The 27,374-nt window shown below is 43.2% G+C and overlaps 1 protein-coding gene and 1 pseudogene across 1 annotated transcript in view; both read right to left on the minus strand.

Annotated features, from left to right (window-relative positions):
• The window catches only part of dner (delta/notch like EGF repeat containing), a 231,198-nt gene extending 204,472 nt beyond the window's left edge, over nucleotides 1-26,726 (minus strand). Inside the window, exon 1 of the mRNA XM_033031924.1 lies at nucleotides 26,163-26,726. Coding sequence (XP_032887815.1) covers nucleotides 26,163-26,351 — 189 coding nt within the window. The 5' untranslated portion in view covers nucleotides 26,352-26,726. The remainder of the gene's footprint in view (nucleotides 1-26,162) is intronic.
• LOC116980210 lies at nucleotides 14,520-14,626 on the minus strand (annotated as a pseudogene).
• Nucleotides 26,727-27,374: the final 648 nt, after the last annotated feature.

The raw sequence follows: 27,374 nt of genomic DNA on the forward strand, positions 1-27,374 counted from the left end.
TCAATGTGATCATGGCTGATCATCCAACTCAGTATCCTGTACCTGCCTTCTCTCCATACCCCCTGATCCCTTTAGCCACAAGGGCCACATCTAACTCCATCTTAAATCTAGCCAATGAACTGGCCTCAACTACCTTCTGTGGCAGGGAATTCCAGAGATTCACCACTCTCCGTGTGAAAAATGTTTTTCTCACCTCGGTCCTAAAAGATTTCCCCAAAAGAAACACCATTAATGGAGGCATCATCATGAGAGTGAGATATGCTCATGTGGCCTCCCATTCTTGTTGATGACCCCAGCATGGTGAGGGATTTTCCAGAGGAAGAGACTGCAATGCTCAGCCAGTTTGGCAATGTCATTGAAGGTTTGTTGAGTGAGTTTGCTCAGGAAGCTGAGAGGAGCAGTTCTACCTCGACAGCAGAAACTACTTCTAGCACTACCAGAAACTTGTGGGATTTTTTTCATTGTGTTTAGCGCTAATGTGTTGTTTTTTTTTGCAATCTTCTTAGCTTTAGAAATTTTACGTGCAATTTATGCATAATTGATGTTTTTGTACATTTGTCTGAGTCCATGTGCCTATGAGGCTGCTACAAGCAAGGTTTTCATTGTACCTCACTGTAACTGCATATGACAATAAACTCAACTTGATTTAACTTAACTTGACTTGACTTGTCTAGTCTTTCTCTGGACCCACCCACGATGTTTGCTTTTATCTGCCTCATGAGATAGCCTGACAATGTACTCAGTACAAGCTGTACACAGGAACACACAGTAAAAGCATTGACAATAAATGCTGGCTTTTCCATGACAACCACATCCCAAAGATAAAATTATGAAAACCGATGGATTGCTGTGTTCCTCCTGTGGCTGGTTTCAAAGTGACTTCCACCAATTATTTTAGGAACACTTCTGGGAAATGTTTAATCACTGTGGCTATAATCAGAGTCTAACTAAAATCGGAATAAAGATACAATGACCGATAAACTAATCCGTTGTTGGTGATATATGTATATATATGTTATGCAGCATTGTCAGTGGACTACACGTTTACTCCCAAAATTGAGTTAGTTGCCTCGAATGCAATAAATTTCAGTTGCAGATTAGAACACCCTGAATCTTACTAATGGTGTGCATTCTGTCACCAATTTAGTATTGAATTTCTCATCAAAATGCCCACGTTAAATATGGTATACGAATGATAGATCTATATAGCATTCCAAATGCAAAATAGACGTGATATCTTCATGGACGAATGTGATTGTTCCAGCTCCTAAAGAGGATGAAAGTTGATTGAAATTCATGAATTTAACAGCTGCTCATATCCACCTTATCACAGCTCCATCCATTTGCAATCTGATTTCCAATTTGATTATATATATATCTTACAATGAGAGATTTGGAAGACATGCTCAGACTAGAAACAGAAATACCAGTCACTTGCACTACCACCAGTGATGTGGGACATTCTAACTGTTGAAATAATGAATAATAATTGAATCTGAATTGAATAACAATAAACATTAATTGAATCTGAAGATTGAATTTTCCTTTTGCCAGTTGGGCTCCTGGAGTGTTTCAAAAGCGTGATTTCTGAAGGATCTTGGCCTAAACCTGTCCCATCTGATCACTCATCATCTTATCTAGATCTAGTCTGTAAGTGCCATCATGAAGGCTCCATGACAAACAGAGGTGGAGGTGGTTACATTGCTCCTTGTGTCTGTCTCCCCATTCATCAGGATCATGGCTGATCTTCGATCTCAATGTTATTTTCCTACAACATCTTCATATCCCTCGAGGACCTAACAATCCAAAGATCTACCTATCTCTGTTTTGAGAAGCTGTTCCTCCCCAGATCTCTTGGATAGAGACCTCCTAAGATTCATAATAATACAGCACAGAACAAGCCCTTCAGCCCAACTCTTCCATACCGACCAAAATGCCCCATCTAAGCTAGTCCCATTTGCCTGCATTTGGCCCATATCCATCTCAACCTTTCCTATCCATGTACTTGTCCAAGTGTCTTTTAAATGTTGTTATTTTACCTATCTCAACTACCTCCTCTATTCACCCAGCACCCAGAGTGATAGAATTGCCCCCAACATCCTGTTAACTCTTTCCCATCTCACCTTAAATCAATCACCTAGCCTGGCTAAAGGATTCCGTGCATTCACCCTATCAATTCCCCTCATGATTTTATACACCTCTATAAGATCACCCCTTAGCCAACTGTGCTCTGAGGAATAGTCCCAGCTTGCACAACCTCTCCCTATAGCTCAGTTCCTCGAGTCCTGGCATCGTCCTCATTAATCTTCTCTGCACTCTTTCCTAGAGCAGGTTGACTAAAACTGAACACAATATTACAAATGTGACCTCACCAGTGTCTTCTACAACTTTGGTTTACACCAGCATCTGCAGTTCCTTCCTATACTCTTCTATAATTAAAACAGAACATCAATACATAATGCCCTGACTGATGAAGGCCGATGTACCAAAAGTCTTCTTTTCCCACCCCATCACCTTGTGACGCCACTTTCAGGGAACTGTGTACCTGTACTTCTATATCCCTCTATGCTACAACACTGCCATTCTGCTCTGACATTCACTGTGAATGTTTTCCCCTGGTTGACTTCCCAAAATGTAACATCTTGCACTTATCTGCATTGAATTAACCATTCCACCGCCCTCTTTTGTCCAACTGATCAAGATCCTGCTGATATCTTTGATGATCCTCTTCACTGTCAATGATACCACCAACTTTGGTGTCATCTGCAAACTTACTAATTGTGCCTTGTGCATTCCCATCTACATTAATAAAAACCACAAGCAACAAATGATTCCAACACCGAGCCCTGAGGTACACCACTAGTCAGAAGCATATACACTAGTCATAGTCACTCTAAAATGTCTCTGAATTTTAGTCCTAAATAGTTCAATCCCATATCCTGAGATGGTGAGCCTTAGTTTTACACTTGCTGACCTGGGAAACATCCTTCCTGATTCCAGTCTGTCCTGCTGTGTAAGGATTTTGTAACTTTTAAAAAGATCATTTGTCATTCTTTTCAACTCTGTAGAAAAGTCCAGGAGTAGACTACTAAAGAGTCTACTCAAGTTATTCATGGATCTAGTCATGAATAGTCCACTCAATCTCTTCTCCTTTTTCCTATCTGCCACACTTGGGACCAGTCCAGTGAACATTTGCTGCACTCCGTCCACAGCTGCTGCAATGGCAATTTTCAAATCAACCCTTGCTGCACTAACCTCTATCCTTCCTACATCAGGGGGATCAAAACTGAAGAATCTGCTCCAACTGCCATCTTACCAAGGCCCTGCGTGATTGCAGTGAGAAATGTTTACTCCTGTCCTCCACTCCTCTCATAATAAAAGTCAATGTGCAACTAGCCTTCATGTCGCTTGCTGCATATACACGTTGGCCTTCAGTGCCTTATGTAGAAGCACATCTAGGTACCTTTGAATATCGCTATTACCCAATCCCTCACCATTTTAGAAAAATCACCCCTTTCCAGCTTTGTATCCTGAAGTGAGTAACTTCATGTTTTTATTATGACATTCCGTCCACCACAATCTAGCCTAATCACTCAGCTAGTCCATGTCCACTTGAAGCTCTTTACATTCACTTCCCTATTCATGGCACGGTGACGCAGCAGTAGAAACTAGTACAGCGCCAGAGACCTTGTGAACGCGTGGGTTTAACTCGAATGCTGTGGTTTCCTCCCACATTCCAAAGACGTTCAGGTTTGTAGGTTAATTGGCTTTGGTAGATATTTGTAAATTGTCTCTAGTGTGTAGGATAGTGCTAGTTTACAGGGATCGCTGGTCAGCGTGGACTCAGTGGGCCAAAGGGCCCGTTTCCGCACTGTATCTCTAAACTCTACTCAGAATTCCATCGTTTTGTATCTTCAACAAGATGGAAATATGATATTGATAGTTTGGACAAATTAGTAATAGAGGAGGCCCCAAGCACCAATACCTACAAATGATAGGTCTGAAGAAGGGTTTCGGCCCGAAACGTCGCCTATTTCCTTCGCTCCATAGATGCTCTACAAATCCTATTAGTTATTGAGTGAATGACTAGGCCCCAAGCACCAAACTCTGCCAGACCTTATTGGTCACAACTTGTCAATCTGAAAACCTTGTGATTATTCCCACTCTTTGTTTTTTGTCCAGTAACCATTACATTATACGTGACATTATATTACTTACAACTCCTTATACTGTCACGTTCGTGACCGACCTCTTGTGTGGAACTTTATTGAAAACCTCCTGAAAATCTAAATACTGTCAAACTCCAACAATCGGCACCCCAGGGACATGTTAGGCATGGGACTAGCAGACTTTTTCCAATATTGGACTTTGCTCCTATTAATACCCCAATGCACCTTTACTTCACTGGTATTACATGATATGCAGTAGTATAATAATTTTTGCAGATGAACCTAGTGAGTTTAAAAGGGATGGGAAATAGAAAGCAGTATATTTCAGCAGTATCCTTTAGTTTATTTAAAACATGCAACCACTCTGTATTCCAGCACTGGTTGCAAACCCCAGCTTCTGCCAAAACCTACTCACTGACCCCCAGCTCTCACTACACACCTGGCCCACAGTCAAGTCCAAGGCATGGCTATGGGCACCCGCATGAGCCCAGCTATGCCTGCCTCTTTGTAGGGTGTGTTGAACAATCCCTGTTCAAGGCGTATACTGACCCTATCCTCGAACTCTATTTCATTGATGACTGCATCGGTGCTACCTCCTGCACCCATGCAGAACGTCATGAGCTTCATCACCAATTTTCATCCTGCACTCAAACTTATTTGGACCCTCTCCAACACCTCCCTCTCCTTTCTTGATCTCACAGTGTCCATCACAAGAAATAGACTACTGACTGACGTCTATTCCAAACCCACTGACTTCCACAACTATCTCGACTACATTTCTTCCCACCCTGCTTCCTGCAAAGGCTCCAATTCCTCAGTCTACGCCGCATTTGCACCCAAGATGAGGTGTTCCACACCAGGACATCCAAAATGTCCTCATTCTTTAGGGAACGGGGGTTCTCCTCTCCCATCATAGATGAGGCCATCACTCGTGTCTCCTCGGTACCCCGCAGCTCCGCCCTTGCTCCCCCTCCCCCTAGTCACAACAGAGACAGAGTCCCCCTAGTCCTTACCTTCCACCCCATCAGCCGTCGCTTACAACACATAATCCTCCAGAATTTCCGCCACCTCCAACAGGATCCCACCACTAGCCCCATTTTCCCATGTCCACCCCTTTCTGCCTTCTGCAGAGACTGTTCCCTCTGCAACTCCCTGGTTAACTCATCCCTTCCCACCCAAACCATCCCTCCCCAGGTACCTTCCCCTGCAACCACAGAAGATGCAACACCTGTCGCTATACCTCCTCACTCGACTATGTTCAGGGACCCCGACAGTCCTTTCAGGTTAGGCAGAGGTTCACTTGCACCTCCGCCAACCTCATCTACTGTTGTTCAAGATGTGGACTATTATACATCGGCGAGACCAAACACAGACTGGGCGGTCGTTTCACGGAACACCTTCGCTACGCCCGCCTCAACCGACCTGATCTCCCAGTTGCTGGACACTATAATTCTTCTTCCCATTCCTACACAGACCTTTCTGCCCTCGGTCTCCTCCATTTTCAGAGTGAGGCAAAACGCGAATTGGAGGAACAGCATCTCATATTTCGCTTGGGCAGCTTACAGCCCAGTGGTATGAATATTGATTTGTCTCACTTCAGGTAGCCGCGGCATTCCATCTCTCTCTATCCCTCCCCCACCCGTCACACAACCTTCTCATTTTCACCCCACAAACAGCTAACAATGGCCTGTTTCTTTATCATCGTTACTTTTTTGCATATCATCCATTCATTATTCTTAAGCTTGCCGCATCACCGTCTATATCTCTCGTTTCCCTTATCAGTCTGAAGAAGGGTCTCGACCCAAAACGTCACCCATTCCTTCTGTCCAGAGATGCTGCCTGTCCCATTGAGTTACGCCTGCTTTTTATGTCTATCTTTGGTTTAAACCAGCATCTGCAGTTCCTTCTTACACACCACAGTCACCTTGGCTCTAGTTGCATAAGCGTCCTACTCTTTGGGGAGTAGCATGCTTATGCAGGGAGACACGTTGTAGACATGTATCAAGATATCTGATCAAAACACAAAGTGCTGGAGAAGCTCAGTGGACCAGGCAGCATCTGTGGAGGGCATGGACAGGCAATAGTTTGGGTTAGGACTTTTCTTCAGATAGTGTTTTTGAACAAACGGGCTGGTAACAGATTATCTGAGTTATATTGTAAATATAAGGTCCCCCGTATCTATTCCCCTCGTCATATCCTCAATAAAGTACAATGGGTTAGTCAAACATGATTTCATAACCATGTTGAATCTGCTCACTGCTACTTTTTTATCCAATGTATTACATATTTCACTGTGGACTCCAGCAACCTTCCCCCTCTGACATTAGGCTAACTGGTGTACTGATCCCTAGTTTCTCTGATCCTCCACTTTTCAATAGTGGATCTCTTTAGTTACCCTCCAATCCAAAAAAGCAATTCCAGAATATATAAAATTCAGGTAGATAGTAACCAGTAATTGTTCATTATCACTATAGCCACCCTTTCTGGATGTGAATCATTATATCTTTGGGATTTATCAGCTTTTAGCCTCACCAACAGTTTGAGCACTCATCAGATTGTTCTGTGGCACAAGTACACACAATTCAGTGCAAGCTCACTTTAACCCAAGTCTTGGCACATCAGATAGGGGTTCGTGGCTCATTTCTTTGTATGGGATGAGCCTGATTCCAGTTGCCACACTTATTACTACAGAAGGTGATCACAACGTTTAATACTGTGAGAAGGCAGCAAGAGGGTCTTTAATTAGTGCAGAATTGATCAATGAATTGCAAATCTCTTGGAATATTTCTGTGGATGCCCATTATTAACGACATTGGCACCTTATTAATGACACTGGCAGCTCACCAGTCATTTTAATTCAACCTTAGATATGGGTTGATTTGAAAATTGCCATTCCAGCAGAAAGTAAGGAGGAGGGTTTGTGTTGGCAGGCCTCTAGAGATATCATCGCATGATACTATGTTAAAAATTGCATGAGAGAAGCAGTATAAGTTGCAGGATAATATTCCCTTTCATAAAACGTGCAGCTATTTTTCAACCACGTGCCTGTCCTCTTTAGATAGCTTAGGAGCTCACCTTGTAATATAATCACAAGTGAAAAACTATTATGCATAGCTTATGGCATTGAGAAATTACAACACCTTATCTCTACTGGAGAATGTTATGACATCTTTTCAAATTTACGGTCACATTTGATAAGGTCACATCAACGCAGAAGCAACTGGATTAAAATCAATATATGTTTTAGTTTTGTTTAGAGATACGGTGCGGAAACAGGCCCTTCGGCCCACCGAGACAGCGCCGAACAGCGAACGCCACACACTACCACTCTACACACACTAGGGACAATATACAATTTTACCAAGCCAATTAGCCTACAAACTGGCACGTCTTTGGAATGTAGGAGGAGACCGGAGCTCCCAGAGAAATCCCATGCAGGTCATGGGGAGAACGTACAAACTCCGTACAGACAGCACCCATAGTCAGGATCGAACCCGAGTCTCGGGCGTTATAACGCAGCAACTACTGCTGTGACACTGCCCCGCCATTTTGTTTGATAAAGTGCAATTGTTATGTTATTAATGTAAGTCACTATTAACATATCCTCTGATAATGTTCGGCATATTAAATGTAAATGTGCATATTCACATTTATAGCACCCTTTCCTTAGGCTACTGGGAATAGTATCATAAATAATCATTTGTTCAATCACCATCTTGTTCATGTAATAATGGGCAGAGAAGTCACTTGAGCATTATTAGAACCTTTAATCGTTTATAGTTCACGTTTTATGGTTCTCTGTTAATGCGACACCTAACATTTAGCTTCTGTAAATCTGTGAAATGTAATCAGAGACTCTTTTTCCTCTCTTGAATTAAACCAACTTCTGCCCCACCCCCTCCCTCATTGTTACCTACTTAAACAGATACAGCCTGCTCCAAGGAGAAAGTGCTGCCACATCGCAAGATACTGTATACGTTAACCATTCCAAAGGTATCTGTCGAGTGTAAAATCCAATTTCACTGTAGCCTTACACTTATCGGGTCTTCTGAGACCAGATACAAGACTGCCAACTCATCAGGCTAAGAAACTAGTCTTATGATTACAGCTATACTTTAATGCATTAGATATTTTTATGCACATAATATATTGAATCAGAACATTCATATAGGAATTGTATAGACACTTGAAGAAAATTGATTTCCAGGGCAAATGGAAAAAAAACCCAGGGAATGGGACTGGCATCCTCTTGAAAGGTCGAATGGTCTCCTTTTGTTCCGACACAGTTCCTTGACACAAAACTGATGTAGATCTCCAAATTTGGAAAAGTAGTAGCTCAAAGGATGCCCCTCATAAATCATGTATGTGTGTATGTATATATGTCTTACCTATCATGTATATATGTGCTTGTGCTGGGATAGAGTAAATCATTAGGGGTGGCACCAGAGACCCATGTTCGATCCTGACTACTGGGTGCTGTCTGCATGGAGTTTGTACGTTCTCCCTGTAACCATGTGGGTTTTCTCTGGGTGCTCCAGTTTCCTCCCATACTGCAAAGACGTACAGGTTTGTAGGTTAATTGCCTTCTGTAAAATTGTAAATTTTCCGTAGTGTGTAGGATAGTGCTAGTGCATAGGTTGATTGCTGGACTCACGTGGCCGAAGGGCCTGTTTCCACATTGTATCTCTACATTCTGAAGCAAAGAACCCATGGTGAGCTGCTGCACTGTAGTATCATTAGTGAACAACCTGAAATTCCACTCTACTCACACAACCCATCCCATATGACCACTGCCTGTGTCAGCACTGCATTACAGACAGCTTGTGGTCTACAGCTTTCTCAGCTCCCCAACGGAAATGAATCCTTCCACCGTCGTTGAAAATTCTGCACTCCTCATCATTTTTGTTATTGTACGGCTGCAATCATTGAATATATAAATGCTTAAATATGTGTGTTTGTTCATTTAATGGGATCTTGAGATCATTCGCAAGGCAAGCATTTACAGCTCTTCCCCGATTTCTCTTGATACAACTCGAAGTGATAGTGAGTTGCCCTCTTGAATGTTGCAGTCCTTCTGGTGAAGGTTCAGCCACAATGCTCTTTTTTTTTTTTAATCAAAAAATGTATTCAATTATTAAAAAATAATAATTACACTACAATAAAACAAGCCAGAACCCACCACCATAATACAATACAAACATATATCCATAATAACCTACTATACAACTATGATACAATCCTTATTGAGGATACACAATGCTCTTGGGTAGAGAGTTCAAGGATAGCAGTAATAATGAAGAAATGGCAATATATTTCAAAGTCAGGATGATATGCGATTTGGAGGAGAATCCGCTGATTTTGGTGTTCATAAATGCTTGCTGTGCTCATTCTCCCAGATAATGAAGATTGCAAGCACAGAAAGCGCTGTCAGAGGAACCTGGGCTGCTAACTGCAAGATGCACCATGCAGCCATTATGCAATGATGGAGGTAAGTATGAATATTTAGGGTGGCATTTATTTTGTTCTGGTGTTGACCTCTTGAGTTGTGTTGGAACTAGACTCATCCATGCAAATGGAGAGAATTCCATCAAAATCCTGACTTGGACCCAATGGAAGATGGAATGGCTTTGGGATGATAGGAGGTGAGCCATATGTCACAGGGTCCCCTCTGATATGCTCTTGTAGGTGCAGTGTTTTATGTGGTTGGTCTAGTTCAGTTTCAGGTCAATAGGCACGCCCCCCAGGATGTTGATAACATACAACACAGCAGAGGAACCAAAATGCCCAACCTGACACCAAGTTAAACTAATCTCCTCTGCCTGAAGGTAATCCATATCCCTCCATTTCCTTCATGTCCAAGTATCCATCTAAAAGCCTCGTATATATCGGTATTGTATCGGCTTCCACCTCCGCTCCTGGCAACACATTCCAGGAACTCACCACTCTCTGTGTAAAAAATCTCCAGATCTCCTTTAAATTTCCCCCTCTGGCATCAAGGCTATGTCCTCTAGTCTTTGACATTTGATGGCAGGGGATGTTTGCTTGCAATGTAATTGAATGTCAAGAGTAGGAGATCTGACTCTCTCTTGTGAGAGACTTTTGTTGCAAGAGCATTACTTGCCACTTCTCAGCTCACATCTGAATATTATCTAGATCTGAATGTAGCCATATTTGCTGAGGTGGTGCACATGGAAATGTAACATTGTGCTATCAGTAAACATCCTACTTTTGACCTTAGATGGATAGAAACGTGGATTAAAATTTATCTTAATTTAGAACAAATAACAGAATTTTTGAAAGAACTGTGTTTCAGATTGTGAATGACCGCATGTGATGAGCCAACTCCAAATATCAATACCCTTCTCTTCTAAACAACAAACTAAATCAATGGAAGATGAGTGAGTTGTCAGCATAGAACAGTGATCTTGAAGATTCTAGCCATCTTTCCAGCTTCCAGTGAGCTATGACCCAAGTATCTTCATAGTTTAAAATGACAAACAATAACAGAATCTGTTATCATAGAAATTGAATGATTAAATTATGTGCAATATTTCCATCCACATTGTTTTAATAACTGCCTAAATATAAAGAAATCCTTCTTCAATGGTTCTGGACTCCGTGAATAAGTTACACTGACTTTTGAGTAAATCAGGCTAGGCAGTCAGACCATACAACAGCAGAGTTATTGGGACAGAAGTGAACCATTCAACACTTCAGCTTGTTCCAACATTCACTTTACCCACTTGTCCATATCCTTTGATACCATTAACAAAATCTATCAATTACATTATTGAAAATAATTATTAGCCCAACATCCAGAATCAATTTCAGTTGAAGTGGCTTTCATATTTCCATTGTTCTTTGTGTAGGAACAACCTAGTTTTAAGATTACACTCTGGTGCTCTGGATAATCCCCCATGGGTTTATCTGTACCTACCCATTGAATTCCACACTCAATTGCAATATCATGATTATATCAACTTTCTAAATTGATCAGAATAAAGGAAGCATGCACGCCACCTGCACGTCCAATTAACCCCTTTAAACCCTAGAATCGTGCTGTTGACTCTGCATTGTACACTCGAGGCCAAAATATTTAAGGAAACTCAACTTAGTATTCCAAGTGCAGTTTAAACAAGATTCTGTATATTTGATTTATTGCTTCTTCCTTTTGGAGTCCTAACCCAGTAGATATAGGAGCTGAACCAATTAGATTTCACGGTTTTCTTTTGTAACTACAGATGACTTTAAGTGTTTGTGTACATGAAGCCAAACTCCTTTTGCTCATTCATCTTGTCTTGACTTGTTGAGGAAATGTTTCATATCAGCTTTCTTAGGTTCAAATGTCCAAATTCTGAGTCAGAATGAAACCGTCTAACACTAAAGAGGATTGAGATGAGCTAATCTTGCCCATGCCTCTTGCCTGAAGCTCTGCAATGGTAAACGATGTCAGTATGTAAGGCTTCCTAATTGCATTTACATGAATTGATGTGTCAACAATCACACTGTATAAACTACAAATGAAAATATAAGCTCAATTATTTTAAATCTGCAGTACACTTTGTGGCAATTGATAACAATTTACTCACACCCTCCCATTGCTTATGATTCAATGCCAATTCCAAAAAATATTTTATTTTGTATTCATTCACTGTATGTGATGTGCACTGAGAAAAAACAACAATTTAAGTCCATCCCTATGACGACACTAAAATAGGTGGTGTTGTGATCAGTGAAGATGGCTATCAGGAATTACAATGGAATCTGGAAGGGCTGAGCAAATGGGTCAATGAATGGCCAATGGAGTTTAATAGTAAGATTAAACGAGAACTTACCAGTTCGAAGTTTGATCTGTATTTTATGAGGAGTAACGTTGAGGGAATACATGAAGAACCCGCCAGTACGCATGTGTGTCATTCTTCAAAGCAGCGGAGTGAATCACAGATACCTGTAATGACTTAAGCATAGTAAGATTAGAGAAAAGATACCAGTTGTGTTTATGATCAAGGGTGGGAGCGGAGGGCATGTATTCCCTCAACGTTACTCCTCATAAAATACAGATCAAACTTCGAACTGGTAAGTTCTCGTTTAATCTTACTATTTTACTTCGGAGTCACGTGAGTGACTACATGAAGATTTCAAAGCTCTGTGATTCAAGCCGTGGAACGAGTCCATCATCACGTCGGCCTTGGTTTTGGGGAGAATAGTGATAACATATTGAACATCAATATGATATATATAAATAACCATAAAGTTAATAATAATTGATAGCCCCTGTTTTTTGGGGTAAATTATGGTACAGAAACTTAACAATGTTTCTGAAAAATTCCAGTTTCCATTACTGGTTAGTTATAATCTTTAGAATGTTCTTTCCAATGGCCATCCTGCAGTCCTGAGGATTTTATCCATAGGAATCTCCAATTTAAATGCTGCCGACGTTGCTGCAGCCTGGTGGAGTGAGATTTTAACCCAGTTAGTGTTTACACCACCTTTTATCAATACTATGTTAGCCATTTAGCTGGCCTGGCCTGTTATTCTTTAATGAGGCTGTCTGTCGTTGATGAGAAGTTCCTCTTCTGTGCCACTGATGGTCTGGGTTTGTTCCATGTATATTTGTAGATGTCTCACAACACAGTCAATCATCTGTAGGGTAGGCTCTAAAAAAAAATGTTATTTTAAGGCCTGCTGACCCCTGTCTGTTTGGTTCCCTAATTCCTGAATATAGAAGTGTAAGTTGCCAGGTGAACTGGTCAAGGTATCCAGCCTTAATTTGGTAGGGACTGAGTCCTTAGTGCCGTGACCTAAGCCATCAGCATGACAGTTTTGTAAAATGTCAAAACCTGTAATGACAGCGCTGTGGCTGGAGCCCAGTTCTTTAACAACGTTAAGACGATGCTGATGTCCCATATTTGGGAATACCTGGTCTTTGGGGAATTCCCATAAAAAGTGTCCCTCATAAGCTGTTGTTCCGTTCTCTTGCCATAGGTAAGTAGATGGGCCATTTCTGGCACAGTTGATGTCACTAATACTAAGCCCCTGTAGGTTAACAAAGCTTCCAAACAGGCTGGATGATGTATTATGGTTGCAACACATCTCCCATTAGTTTATGTATTTTAGACATTGTCTTTAGGTTGATTGTCTGTGGCCCGCTGTGATCATGTCCATTGCTCTGGCCGTCTGTTTTGGATGGTGCTGCATGGTTCTAATCTCATTCCCTAATACCACCTAGAACCATGGTTGGGTAGGTCAGTCGGGTACTATTAAAACACCAGACGCAGAGTCTCGTAGTATTTCCCTTAGTACCCCCCCCTGATGAGGGTGCCAAATTGTGTTGGCCAGATTGTTACATGATGTAGATTCCCTTCCACCCATGTGGTTGATATGTGCTACCACAGTAGTGTTGTTAATTTATAATCTAATAACCTGTTTAATATATTCCAGAGCAACATGACTTTAGGCCATGAAAAAACACCCAACATTTCCAGGTAGTTATGCCCAGTGTTAGTAATAATGATGCTTGCTGTGTATTCCATCTTCCTCCACAGCTGGAGATGGAATTGGTAACACACCATCCTAGTGCATAGTATCCATATGTAGGACCATAGACTGGTTGCTGACAATGATAGGATTGGAGCAATGCCCAATGTTATCTTTCCACCATTTAGTTCCAATATGGCTTCTGTATGGCTTCATCATTCTATCGAAATGATCACCATTAATTTTAAGAGCTCATATTTTGGCCCTCTGTAAATCTTTATAATGTAAGGGTCTGAATTATGTGGCTGGAAACCATATGTTGCCAATATTCTTGCTACCAGTCTGATGGATGGTTTATCCTCATGTCAATGATTTTGCTGTATGCCTCTATTAAGGTTGTAACCTCTGTTGGCAAAGTTACTGACATGAGGAACTGAGTTAATGGTGAACCCCAAATAATCCCTTTAGTTTGAAGGCTTTAATTTTGATTTAATTGGATGGATAATGATCCTAGTTTCCAAATAATTGTTAAGTGGCTGTTACCGTTTGTTCAGCCCGTCCTAAGTTTCCACACAATTAGTATGTCATCCAAAGAAGCCATTACCATTGTGTGGCTGGTTGTCATATTTTGTAAATAACCTAGGTGCTAATGTAAACACATTAGGTAGTGCTCTATACTGCTAGAGCTGAGCCATCCAATTAGATAAAATAACGTCCGTGGTCACCTGTTATGGGTACTGAAATTGTAAGCATCCTTTGAATCAATGCTTGCCATTTTCGTTCTTAAAACGAATATACTTAACAATAGAAAAGGTTTCTATTCTTAAAACGAATATATCGTTTTATTTATTTTTTACTTTTTTTAAATTTTTTAAATTTTATTTTATAATATATGGTCCCTAGATAAGGGACATATCAGATATTTAAACTGATAAGAACAGATATTATACTTGATCTTAGCCAAAAAGCCGAGATCTGATCTATGTTTGATGCGTCAAGCGCCATATCCTATTTTGTTAGGAAGGGAATGCGTAGATAATAATTCTTCCCTTGCAATGCAGCTAAAACCCCATCTGTTGCTGATGTCCAGTGTCTGTATCCCATATGACATATTTGGTAATTGGTGATTATGCTGGATACTAGTAGATCGGCATCTGGTGTTCCATATCGTGTAGAAACATCAGCAAATACTATAGCCCAATATCCATTTGGTGTTCTCCTCCAAATTCCTCTCTCGATATATCAGCTGGACTAGAAGATTATGTGTTGTAAAATTCTATTGTGTATCCCCGGATACTGTTTAAGATAGGAGTGTCAAAAAGTTATTTATTCGATGTCTTCTCGCACCAACCTACTTGCTTCCTTCTGGTTTTACTGTTTTCTTCTGGATCCCCGAGGCCGTGTGTTGTGGGTGTACACATCTTCCAGCATAGGGGCGATACCTTTGAGGATGATGTTTGGACGTTTAGATGAGCTCCAGTTTGGCTTCATTGTCCAACTCCTTGACCTTCTAGATAGGTCACCCCCAAATAAAAAGATTTTGCTAGGAGGTTTCGGGTTTACACAGGCCCGCGTCAATCCCGGTTGGATGTAACCAGATGCATAAATTGATTAGTTTAGTACATTCAGGGATTTACAATCCCCGGTGGCAAGTGACAGTTATGGTGTCAGCTAATGTTTGCCCCTGCAGTAGATAGAAAACATATGGTCTATGCTGGCTTCTAACCTGGTTTGTAGATCTTTCCCAGTTAGCTTTACTCACAGCTGTACTGTTGTTCCCCCTGAAACATAGACAGACATTCCCGTGTGACTTCCCAGATGGGAATGGAATTTGTCAGTAAATGTTTGGACTGCTAAATCCTTCAGTCACAACATAAGTATTCCTGTATTTAGAAACATAGAAACATAGAAATTAGGTGCAGGAGTAGGCCATTCGGCCCTTCGAGCCTGCACCGCCATTCAATATGATCATGGCTGATCATCCAACTCAGTATCCCGTACCTGCCTTCTCTCCATACCCTCTGATCCCCTTAGCCACAAGGGCCACATCTAACTCCCTCTTAAATATAGCCAATGAACTGGCCTCAACTACCCTCTGTGGCAGAGAGTTCCAGAGATTCACCACTCTCTGTGTGAAAAAAGTTCTTCTCATCTCGGTTTTAAAGGATTTCCCCCTTATCCTTAAGCTGTGACCCCTTGTCCTGGACTTCCCCAACATCGGGAGCAATCTTCCTGCATCTAGCCTGTCCAACCCCTTAAGAATTTTGTAAATTTCTATAAGATCCCCTCTCAATCTCCTAAATTCTACAGAGTATAAACCAAGTCTATCCAGTCTTTCTTCATAAGACAGTCCTGACATCCCAGGAATCAGTCTGGTGAACCTTCTCTGCACTCCCTCTATGGCAATAATGTCCTTCCTCAGATTTTTGGAGACCAAAACTGTACGCAATACTCCAGGTGTGGTCTCACCAAGACCCTGTACAACTGCAGTAGAACCTCCCTGCTCCTATACTCAAATCCTTTTGCTATGAAAGCTAACATACCATTCGCTTTCTTCACTGCCTGCTGCACCTGCATGCCCACTTTCAATGACTGGTGTACCATGACACCCAGGTCTCGCTGCATCTCCCCTTTTCCTAGTCGGCCACCATTTAGATAATAGTCTGCTTTCCTGTTTTTGCCACCAAAATGGATAACCTCACATTTATCCACATTATACTGCATCTGCCAAACATTTGCCCACTCACCCAGCCTATCCAAGTCACCTTGCAGTCTCCTAGCATCCTCCTCACAGCTAACACTGCCCCCCAGCTTAGTGTCATCCGCAAACTTGGAGATATTGCCTTCAATTCCCTCATCCAGATTATTAATATATATTGTAAATAGCTGGGGTCCCAGCACTGAGCCTTGCGGTACCCCACTAGTCACTGCCTGCCATTGTGAAAAGGACCCGTTTACTCCTACTCTTTGCTTCCTGTTTGCCAGCCAGTTCTCTATCCACATCAATACTGAACCCCCAATGCCGTGTGCTTTAAGTTTGTATACTAATCTATCAGGAAAGGACCAATAATGCACTCTATGTACTTTGTGACTTAGAAAAGGCATCACCTCATTGTTACAGCTCTTACATCTGTTTACCTGTCCAGGGTTTGCCCTAGACTTGACCCCAGCACTCTTCTGACAGAAGAGTCTACTGGGGAGAGAGAAGCATGATTATAGCCCTATAGAAAAGGTGCTGCTTCCTTCTCCCTGAGTCTGTCTTTTCCTCAAACACTTCCCTGTAATAGTAGAAGTGAAATACAGCCCTGTATAAGGTGCTGCTATGGGACTTACCCACTGGAGGATTTCTTCTTGGACATGCATCGCTGCAAAACGGTATGTTCTCGCAGGTGCAGGCCCCGCAGTGCCAATGCGGTGCAATGTACACGGTCACTGTGCCGCCTGTATCCCCGTTGGCCTGTGGTGCTCCAAAGCGCGGTGCAGTGCTCACAGCACTGAGCCGCCCGTACTGCCGTTAGCCTGCGGTGCTCCAACGCGGTTCAGTCCCTCGGGGAGCTGGCCGCTCGCAAACCGCAGGTATGGCAGTTTTAACGCGGTGCAGTGCTTCCCGCACTGTGCCGCTCCTTCTCCTTGTGCCTGCAGTGCTCCAACGCGGTCCAGTCCTTTCGGGGAGCTGGCCGCTCGCAGCCACAGGTCTGGCAGTTTAAACAACGCGGTGCAGTGCTTCCCACACTGTGCCGCTCCTTCTCCACTTGGGCCTGGGGTGCTCCAACGCGGTCCAGTCCTCTCGGGGAACTGGCCGCTCGCGACCCAGGCCCAGCGGCTCCAACGCGTACTCGGTGCTCTCGGGCACTGACCGCTTGCCGTTATTTTTAGTGCTGTGGAAAAAACCCAGCACCTTCCAGCCCCTCGGACCCATGTAGTATAGGTCCGTGGGGCTGTTGTCGGAGCCGTCGGAATGACGGCTCCAGAATGCTCCACCGCTGTCGGCATCCTGCTGGAGCTGAGGTCGGCTCCGGCTCCCGTTTAAGGGAGATAGTGGTGCCCCCGGCTGTTGCTGGCTGCCTGCAGTTCTGCAGACTCTCCCCAGCCAGTTTTCATCAGCCTGCCTGTAAAAAAGGTAAGTCAAGAAACTAAGTTCTCCTACCTTACTTGTTGCAGGTTCAACCCTGCCGTTTGGGAGGAACGTCCTCCCCTCGTAATGACTTGTTCACAATGCGTGTAGCGATAATGGCACACATGCGTACTGGCGGGTTCTTCATGTAGTCACTCACGTGACTCCGAAGTAAAAGTCAGGTAAGTGTGAGGTCTTGGATTTTGGAAAGACAACCTAGGCTAGGACCTTCACAGTGAACAGCAGGGTCCTGGGGAGTGTTGTAGCACACTAGGAATACAAGTACACATCTTCCTGAAAGTTGCATCGCAAGTAGATGGGATGGTGAAGTAGGCTTTTGACACACTGGCCTTCATTAGTCAGGAAACTGAGTAGAGAAGTTAGGACATTATATTACAATTGTACAAGACATTGATGAGACCGCATTTGGAGTATTGTGTGTGCCATGCTATAGGAAAGATGCCATTTAGCTGGGGAAAATGCAGAGAAGATTTACAAGGATGTTGCCAGCACTCGAGGGCATGAGTTAAAAAGCATTTTATAACATTTAAAAGATATTTGGATATGTCCATGGATAGGAAATGTTTAGAGGGATATGTACCAAACACAGGCAAATATAACTAGTTTAGATGGGCATCTTGGTCAGCATGGACATGTTGGGCCACAGGTCCTATTGCTGTACTTTATTACTCTAAGACTGAATTGCTTCCTGAGGGCAATTAAGATTCAGTGACATTGGTAAATCTGTATTTACTTATAGACCAGATTCTGTAAGGAATGCAGAAATAACATTAATGAAGCAGAGAATCACCTGGGTGTTTATGACAATCTGATCATCTTCTTGACTCTATCCTTTTATTACAGATTTATTTAATTGCTTGAAATTAATTTGCTTTGCTTCCCTATTGGGGATTCAAAATCTTGCCATGTCTCTGCATCTGCGGACTGGGATTCAGGGCACTAGTCCAATAATTTAGTCATTGTCTAATAATTGAACTAAAATCCCAGTATTCAGTACATATCTATTTCAAAGGATAGCATTCAGGCATACACTCATTTATGCTTCAGTCTCAGCTTCTGCATGAATATACTGTGCAAGGCTGATAAAATATGTACCTGCTATAACCTACATACCAGTAAATAATGCTTTGTGATGGACAGTCCAAAATAATTTGTTGACCAGACTATCATTTTGAATAGGTTATAAATGCAGAACTAAAGTTGTATATTTATATGCTGTGAAGAACAATGGAAGAGCTGGCGTGGGGGAACCGCTGTGAGGGACAGTGGGAGAACATAGGGGGACCTGGTGTGGGGGATGGGAGGGGCACTCTAGTTTTAGAATCCTCTGCCCAGGGGATATAAGCCTGCGCTCGTTTGTTCCAGTTAAGTTGCTGTGCACCCAGCAGCCAACCGACAGTCGCTTGTCTTTTCCCTTTTTTCACTTTTAATTTAATTTTAATTTCAAGTTTTTGTGTGTTATGGCAGACCAATTTCCCCCCGGGGATGAATAAAGTTCTATCATATCGTATATAAAAATACAGAGATAACATCCACATCTTGATATGTGATCAATGCCCTGCAGATGTTTTACTTGCAGAGGTTGATTGAGGTCCATGCCCCATTTCCCCATATTCTTTTCCATCCTGCAGATAGATGGTAACTAGTCAAAGTTATAACAATCATTAATCATGAGAGGCATTAATGTAGAATGTATACTGCAGTTTGTCTTCTATCTGTTGACCATGTTTGTTTTTTCTTTGTGATCATGACCTCTCCTGAGCACAGAAAGTGCGTAAGACAGTTTAAGACAAGAGAAGGCTTATCACTTGCTTTGCCACCAGTAGCGGCATGGTCACTGAAAGTAAGGCTACATCTTTAAGGAGTTCAGATTTTTTTAATCACATACATTTTTAATAGAAATTGTTTCATATCCATCATAACTCTTGAAATATATCAACATAAAATTAATAAGTGATCATGTAATAAAAAGAGTTCCGGTGGAACAAAAATATTCAATTTTCAATATTCAATCAATTTTCAACAGCTAAAAACTGAGTATAACACATGCCTTCAATAACAAATTGTACATCTATAAGAATCACTTGTGGAAAGCAGAAGGCAAATTAATTGGTCCCAAATGTCATTGAACATAACATTTAAATGTGATTTCATTTTTATGTATGACAACTTATATTGAAGTTATTAATAATTATGTAATTAATAAGTCCAAGAGCAGATTAACGGTGGCATGTATCATAACCAAACTACATGTGTATTCTATGCAATTTATTGAAGATAGAATATGCAGTGCCATGGAGACAAAAAGATGATAAAATATTCACAATGGCTGATTTATAATAAGGACAGTTCATCAGAACCCAGTGTTTAAAAAATTGAATGCTACACAACTGTTGACATTCAGCATAACAAATGAAGCCACAGACGATTTTGGGCTGAGGAAATAAATGCAGTTTTCAATTATTCAAACTGTTCCGGTTGGAATGGTTTAACCTTTATTGTTAGAGATTAGATGAAAGTCTTCATTCTGTGTGAAGTGATTTCAAAATTTTCCTTCATTCTAACTCCCTGGAAGGAACTTGCCTACAATCCCTTTGGACATTCCTATGGCCTTCCTATATCTGACATGTGTCTGCCTGAGGACAAACACAGTGGGGCTGCTCTTTTCTCGATATTTTCCAATAATGCATAATATTTCCTTCTTTGAGAGGATGAGGCAATTACAGAATGGCAGTCCCAACTTTGCTCCTAAACTGTGCTTCCTGACCCAACCACGATGCATATAACCTAAAAGGATACGACACGATGAAGAACCAGACAGAAGGACCCAGGTCAACCCATCCAAAATGCCATTAACCTTCATTGATTCCTTCAATCCACATTAAGATTTTGAACCCGTTTCAATTTTTTTTAAACACTGGGGTTCTGATGAACTGTCATTACTATAAATCGGCCATTGTGAATATTTTATCATCTTTTTGTCTCCATGGTACTGCATATTCTATCTTCAATATATTGCATAGAATACACATTTAATTTGGTTACGATCCATGCCACCAAGTTAATCTGCTCTTGGATTTATTCATTACATCATTATTTTAGCTTTTTAAACTTTAGCTCTCATTTCCAACGCCTTTCTTTACTCTTCAAGATGGCGTTAAAGGGAATCTGTATTTTGCCATTTAGTATATCACTTGGCCCATTCTGTAACCTCATTGCGAATTATACAGTGTCATATGTGCCAGTTAGAGAGAATCCAAAAAGAATTTTTAATCCCTCTCTCTCAGTAACTAAAATAGAACTGAACTGCACTTAGCGAATGGCAAATCTACGCTGCACTTCAGTGTAGCAACCAAATGCAATCAGCGACATGGCATAAAATATGAGGTCTTTATGGCTCTATGCCAGAGGATAACACCTCTGCAAGAGAAGAGTCTAACATGCTATACATTACATTGCATGTCAATGGCATATGTTATGACCCAGAGCAGACAGGCCCTGGAGGCCAAGACCCGTGCTAATTTCTCCAAACCACTGGCTTTGAAGGAACCAGGTAACATAGAGCAACGTAAAAGTGCCACATGTAATTCATTTCTTCATTCCCTAAACACCTTTTTGTTTGAAAAGTTGCATTAGGCGGAGAGGAGAGCTCTTCAGCGCGTCGTCAACAGAGCGCAGCGGATCATCGGGACAGAGCTACCAGCCTTGGAGGGCATCTACCACACGCGGTGCCTCAGGAAGGCCCTCAGCATCCATAAGGACTCATCACACCCCTGCCACGGTCTGTTTCAACTACTTCCCTCCGGCAGACGTTACAAGGCCTTCTACGCCCGAACCTCCAGACTCAGGAACAGTTTTATCCCAAGAGCAATTGCGGCTCTGAACCGGCCCTAATGAGTGCCCCCCCCCACCCACTCCCTTTGGACAGTCTCCCTCAGATGGTCACGCCAATCAATTCAGCTTGCTTATTTATGTATTGTATTTATTTACCTTTCTTGTACATCAGTGGAGCTGCATACTAAATCTCGTTGCACTGACGTGCAATGACAATAAAATATATATTATTATTATTATTATTATTATTATTAGTTAAAGATGCATTATTAAACTGTGATTTGATTACACTGCAAAAGCCCTATCAGTTGCGATCTATAGATTAGCAGAAAAAACAATCTCTGACTCGGAAACAATTGTTCCTCTATTTAGACATCATAAAAGAGAGATGAAGATGTAATAATCTACATTTTTACAAAAAAATATCAATTATTGTTGGCCCCCAAAAAAGCCTGTGAAATTGTTGAACATTTTTTACCAAACCCCAATTGTTAGTAATAAAATGTACTATTCAAATTCAAGAGTCAAGAGTGTTTAATTGTCCCGGATGGGACAATGAAATTCTTACTTGCTGCAGCACAACAGAATATGTGAATATGTAAACGTGGTACATAACGAGGGAAGAGAAAAAAAAGAAAAAGTTCAATAAATAACAAATATAGTGCAATAATAATATAGTATTTTGCAGTTCAGAGCTCAGAGCTTATTCGTTGTTGTGTTTGATAGCCTTATGGCTGTATGGAAGAAGCTGTTCCTGAACCTGGATGTTACAGTTTTCAGGCTCCTGTACCTTTTTCCTGAATCCTGATGGTAATGGTGAAATGAGTGTGTGGCCAGGATGGTGCGATCTTTGATGATTTTAGCTGCCTTTTTGAGGCAGCAACTACAGTAGATCCCTTCGATGGTGGGGAGGTCAAAGCCGGTGATGGACTGGGCAGTGGTCACAACTTTTTGTAGTCTTTTTTGCTCCTGGACGTTCAAGTTGCCGAACCGGGCCATGAAGCAACCAGTCAGAATGCTCTCTACCGTGCACCTGTAGAAGTTTAGGAGAATCCTCTTCGACATGCTGAATCTCCGTAATCTTCTCAGGAGGTAGAGTCCCTGATGTGCCTTCTTTATAATTGCATCGGTGTGCTGGGTCCAGGAAAGATCATCGGAAATATGCACGTCCAGGAATTTGAAGTCTTTGACCCTCTCCACCATCGTCCCATTGATGTGAACAGGATTATGGGTCCTCATCCTTCTCCTATCAAAGTCCACAATCAGTTCCTTTGTCTTACTGATGTTGAGAGCCAGGTTGTTGTGCTGGCACCATTTGGTCAGTCGGTCAACCTAACTTCTATACTCTGACTCGTCCCCATCTGTGATTCGTCCAACAGTTGGTGTCGTCGGCGAACTTGATGATGGAGTTCGCACTATGTCCAGCTACACAGTCATGGGTATAGAGTGAGTAGAGCAGGGGGCTTAGCATGCAGCCTTGAGGTGCTCCCATGCTGATTATCACTGAAGTGTTTCTGCCAATTCGAACAGACTGTGGTCTGTGGATGAGGAAGTCGAAGATCCAATTGCAGAGGGATGCGCAGAGACCCAGTTCCGTGAGCTTGGGTAACCAGCTTGGAAGGGATGGTGGTTTTAAACGCCGAGCTGTTGTCTATAAACAACAGCCTGACATAAGTGTTTTTTCTCTTATTTAGGTATATCTCTTATTTGGTACATCTCTTGGCCCATTCCGTAATACTGAGGATTATTCATTGGACTCACATATTCCAAGGAGCCAATTAAAGAGAATGGGATTTATTGGAAAAAAATGGCTTGCAGACAAAATGCCCAGTGGAAAAACATTCTGAGTGGGTGGGGCGGAGTGATGGGGTGAGAAATTACAACATGTATGGTAAAATAAAGTCTCACTTATGGATAGGCTGACAGTAGATTGCATGCACAGTGGAAATATCTTCTTGGGTGTTGGGAGGTTTAGGTGACATTGGGTAATATTACAGCATGAATATTCATCACCTTTGCACTTTCAAAACTGCAACACAGACATCTCTCCCGACTAAAGCTTTCTGCTTAATAATGAATCGCATCATGGGTCACTGAGCTTACCGACAGAAGGCATAAAGACCACTGGCCATGGCTAATGTAACAGACCTTCCTTGGGCAGGGTCCAGAAAGGCACAGGGTTTTTGTTATTAATCATTTTACGATACATATTTGTACGTAAGCAATGGCGGAGGACCAGAGCAGCTATCATCAATAATTAACAACTTGCGTTCAATGTAGTAAATCATCACAAAGCTCTTTCGCCAGCTACTGTTTCCATTGTCAAAGCCCCACTTCGACAGGGAGAAATGGAAGAAAAAAAGAAAATATAAAATAAACTTTATCAAATGTATAAGATGTCATTAAAAACCTGTATCCACAATGAAATGATCTTGCAAAGTATCCCCCAAATATTAGTTATCTAGCAAGTTAATAATTTAAAACTCATCAGAACAGACCAGTTATGATTAACGGTTGTTGACAAATGCAAAAAAAGTTGGGAGATTTAAACAGGAGACACTTTGCAGCAGTGGCTGCTTAATCACAATTTCATTTCTCTGAAAAACCAATAAATTGTTTAACATTAACTTAACACAAGAGTACCAATTGTGTGGATTTTTTTACTATTGTTTTATTGAGTATTAGTATGCCAAGGTGTATGCTGATTCTAATCTTGATCAACAATGAGAATATTCAGTCTATTCGCAGAAGAGCATGATCACTACCACTCGTCAACCTTCCCCAGCAGTTAAAGGCTTGCATTTCTGCCGCCTCCTGGAATGAACTTTATTCTTTCAGAGGAGTTGGCCATGAAGATGGTAGAGATTAGGAGGAGGGAGGGTGATAGAGAAGGTGATAAAGGGAAAGAGGAAGGAGAAAGGATGAGGGAATGGTAATGTTGATGGAGATGGGTAGAGGGGAGAGCATGAAGGAGAGGAGATGAAGGGAGGGAGATGACAAAGGGAGGGGGAGGAGGTGTATGGGTCGAGGAAGGACAGGGAAAAAGATTTAGAGGGAAGAAAACAAAGGGAGAGGGTGAAAGGGAGGAGCAGATAAAGGAAAGGAGGGAGTGGAAAGGGATAGGAAGGAGGTGAGAGGAAGAGGAAGGAAGAATGGATGAAGGAAAAATAAGTAGGAGAGGATGGAAGAAGGGGAAAGTAGTGAAAAAACAGGTTTAGGGAGGAAGGAGTAATGGAAAGGAGCAGAGGGGTAGAAAAGATGGGAGAGACTGGGAGGTGACAGTGGGGGAGAACATGGGAATGGCAAGGGGCTAGGGTGGAACAGGAGGCTGAAGGAGTGGGGAGAAAGGATGGAAGGGAGAGGAGGAACAAGAAGGGAGGGATAGGGATTGGAGAAAGGCGGGAGAACATAGCAATGGAGGGGAGGAGGGAGGGAAGAAGTGAAAAAGAGAAAACGTGCATATAGACAGGAAATGGGATATGGGGAGAAGTGGTGAGGGAGGATGTGAAGGGAAATGTGGGGTTAGGAGAGTGGGTGGGATTGTGTGAGAGCCAGGGTGAAGGATAAGGATGTATAATAAGAAAGGAAGTTCGCTGAGAATATCAGGAGAAGATATGTGTGGAGCAATATGTTCGATTTAGAGGTAAGCAAAACTGAGGAATTCGACCGGTGCTGGGTCTCTAAGCACCACGGATAGCTGCAGGTAGGAGATGGGGTGAAACCCCGAGTTTTCGGTTAGTAATTGACCTAATCAGCGCGGAAAGAACCCCATCGGCTCAACTCTCCCTTGCGCACCGTTGCCTAACGGTGGCCCCATTGCCTGCGGCCATTCCCCTTAGCGACAGGGTTAGATCTACCGTCCACAGACCATTGTATCATTGGTGTGATCTGTAGAGAAAGTGTACAGAATTGTCCAGAGATACTTCATGTCATTCAGTGTGTGTGTGTGTGTGTGTGTGTGTGTCTGTCGGTGTGTGTGTGTGTCTGTCTGTCTGTCTGTCTGTGTGTGTGTGTGTGTGTCTGTGTGTGTGTGTGTCTGTGTGTGTGCATGTGTCTGTGTCTGTGCATGTGTGTCTGTGTGTCTGTGTGTGTGAGTGCATGTGTGTGTGTGTGTGTGTGTGGCCATGGACAAGTTAGCAGGATGGATGAAGATTTGCGCCGACAAATGAAACAATGTCCAGGGCTTGGACAAATCCCTCGCGATGTTGTCACTAGGGTGCAAGGAAGGCGAGCGCTCCTCGCCCTGAGATGTACAAAGTGTCCGCGGCGCCGGGAGCCAGACAACAACCCCGTCATTGACTCACCTTGTTCAGCACCAAAGTCCCACACGGAACTCATCCGGAGAATGGCGGGCAGCATTGGCGCCACATCTCCACACACACACACACACGGAAGCGGGCAAGGTGGTAGTTTTGATGTGTCCCCTCCCGCCCCGCCATCCCCACCACCCTCTCTCCCCTCCCACCTCCCCACTCCGGACCCCACACACCCACCACCTGCTGACACCGCCTTGAACCCCCGGGGATAGATCAGCCCCTCGCCCTTACCTGGCAGCGCTGACCGGTGAACCCGGGCCGGCAAGTGCAGTTGTAGGACGCCGCCTGCCCTTGGAAAGTTAGACAAGTGCCGTTGTTGAGGCAGGGCCGGCCGGAGCACGGGTTGAGCGGGGCGGCGGCGGTGGTGGTGGCGGCGGTCAGGAGAGCCACGGTGCTCAGGAGCATCAGGGGAGCCGGCATCGTGCTGAGTCGCCGGGGCTGGGGTCTGGGGTCTGTTTCTCTGCGAGGCGGCTGCCCCAGCGAGGGACCGGCGCTGCGGGCTGGAGGAGCGGTCACCACTGACGAGCCGTCGGCGAGAGGCTGAATGCTGACAGGTTCCTGCACTCTCTCACACCCAGCCCGCGTTGCTATGATCTGGGGCTATTTTTACCCTGAATGGGCTGGTGCGATGTGAAGGGCTGTGTGTGTCTGTGCCGAGTACAGCACTCGCTCGGTGCCAGTGAGCAGAGGATTGCAGCAAGTTACAGGAGCGGGGAGGCGGAGACACAGCCGAGCGGGACCCGGGCACCAGTCAATTCCACAATGAAAAAAGCTTCCTCTCGCTTTTTCCTCGATTATTTAAAACCTTTCGCACGGCCCGCCCCCCCGACACTGACCCATATTATCATCGTTCGCAGTCACATTGACGTACAACATTGAGACCTCCTCTCCTTCTCTCCTTCTCTCTCCTTCTCTCTCCCTCTCTCTCCCTCTCTCTCCACCTCTCTCCTCCTCTCTCTCTCCCTCTCACCTCCTCTCTCTCTCCCTCTCACCTCCCCTCTCTCCCCCTCTCCTCCCCTTTCTTCCCCTCTCCTCCCCTCCCTCTCTCTCTCTCCCTCTCTCCCCCTCTCCTCCCCTCTCTCCCTCTCTCCCTCTCCTCCCCTCTCTCCCTCTGTCTCTCTCCCTCTGTCTCCCTCCCTCTCTCCCCCCCTCTCCTTCTCTCCTTCTCTCTCCTTCTCTCTCCCTCTCTCTCCCTCTCTCTCCCCCTCTCTCCCCCTCTCTCCCTCTCCCCCTCTCTCCTACTGGCGGCCGCGCTTCATTCGACTTCACCTCTCTTGGCTTTTTTTATATTGGGACAATCACGTTTGTTGTTGGGGTGATGGGGAGCACTTAATTCTCACACTCAAGGGTAAAATGTACTGACCAGCTAGGTCTTGCTAGGTCTCTTCAAACGTCGGGAACATTGGGTCAGGTGTCAAACGTCGGGAACATTGGGTCAGACCA

This window comes from Amblyraja radiata, chromosome 13, assembly GCF_010909765.2.
Source record: "Amblyraja radiata isolate CabotCenter1 chromosome 13, sAmbRad1.1.pri, whole genome shotgun sequence".
In the NCBI taxonomy this organism is placed as follows: Eukaryota; Metazoa; Chordata; class Chondrichthyes; order Rajiformes; family Rajidae; genus Amblyraja; species Amblyraja radiata.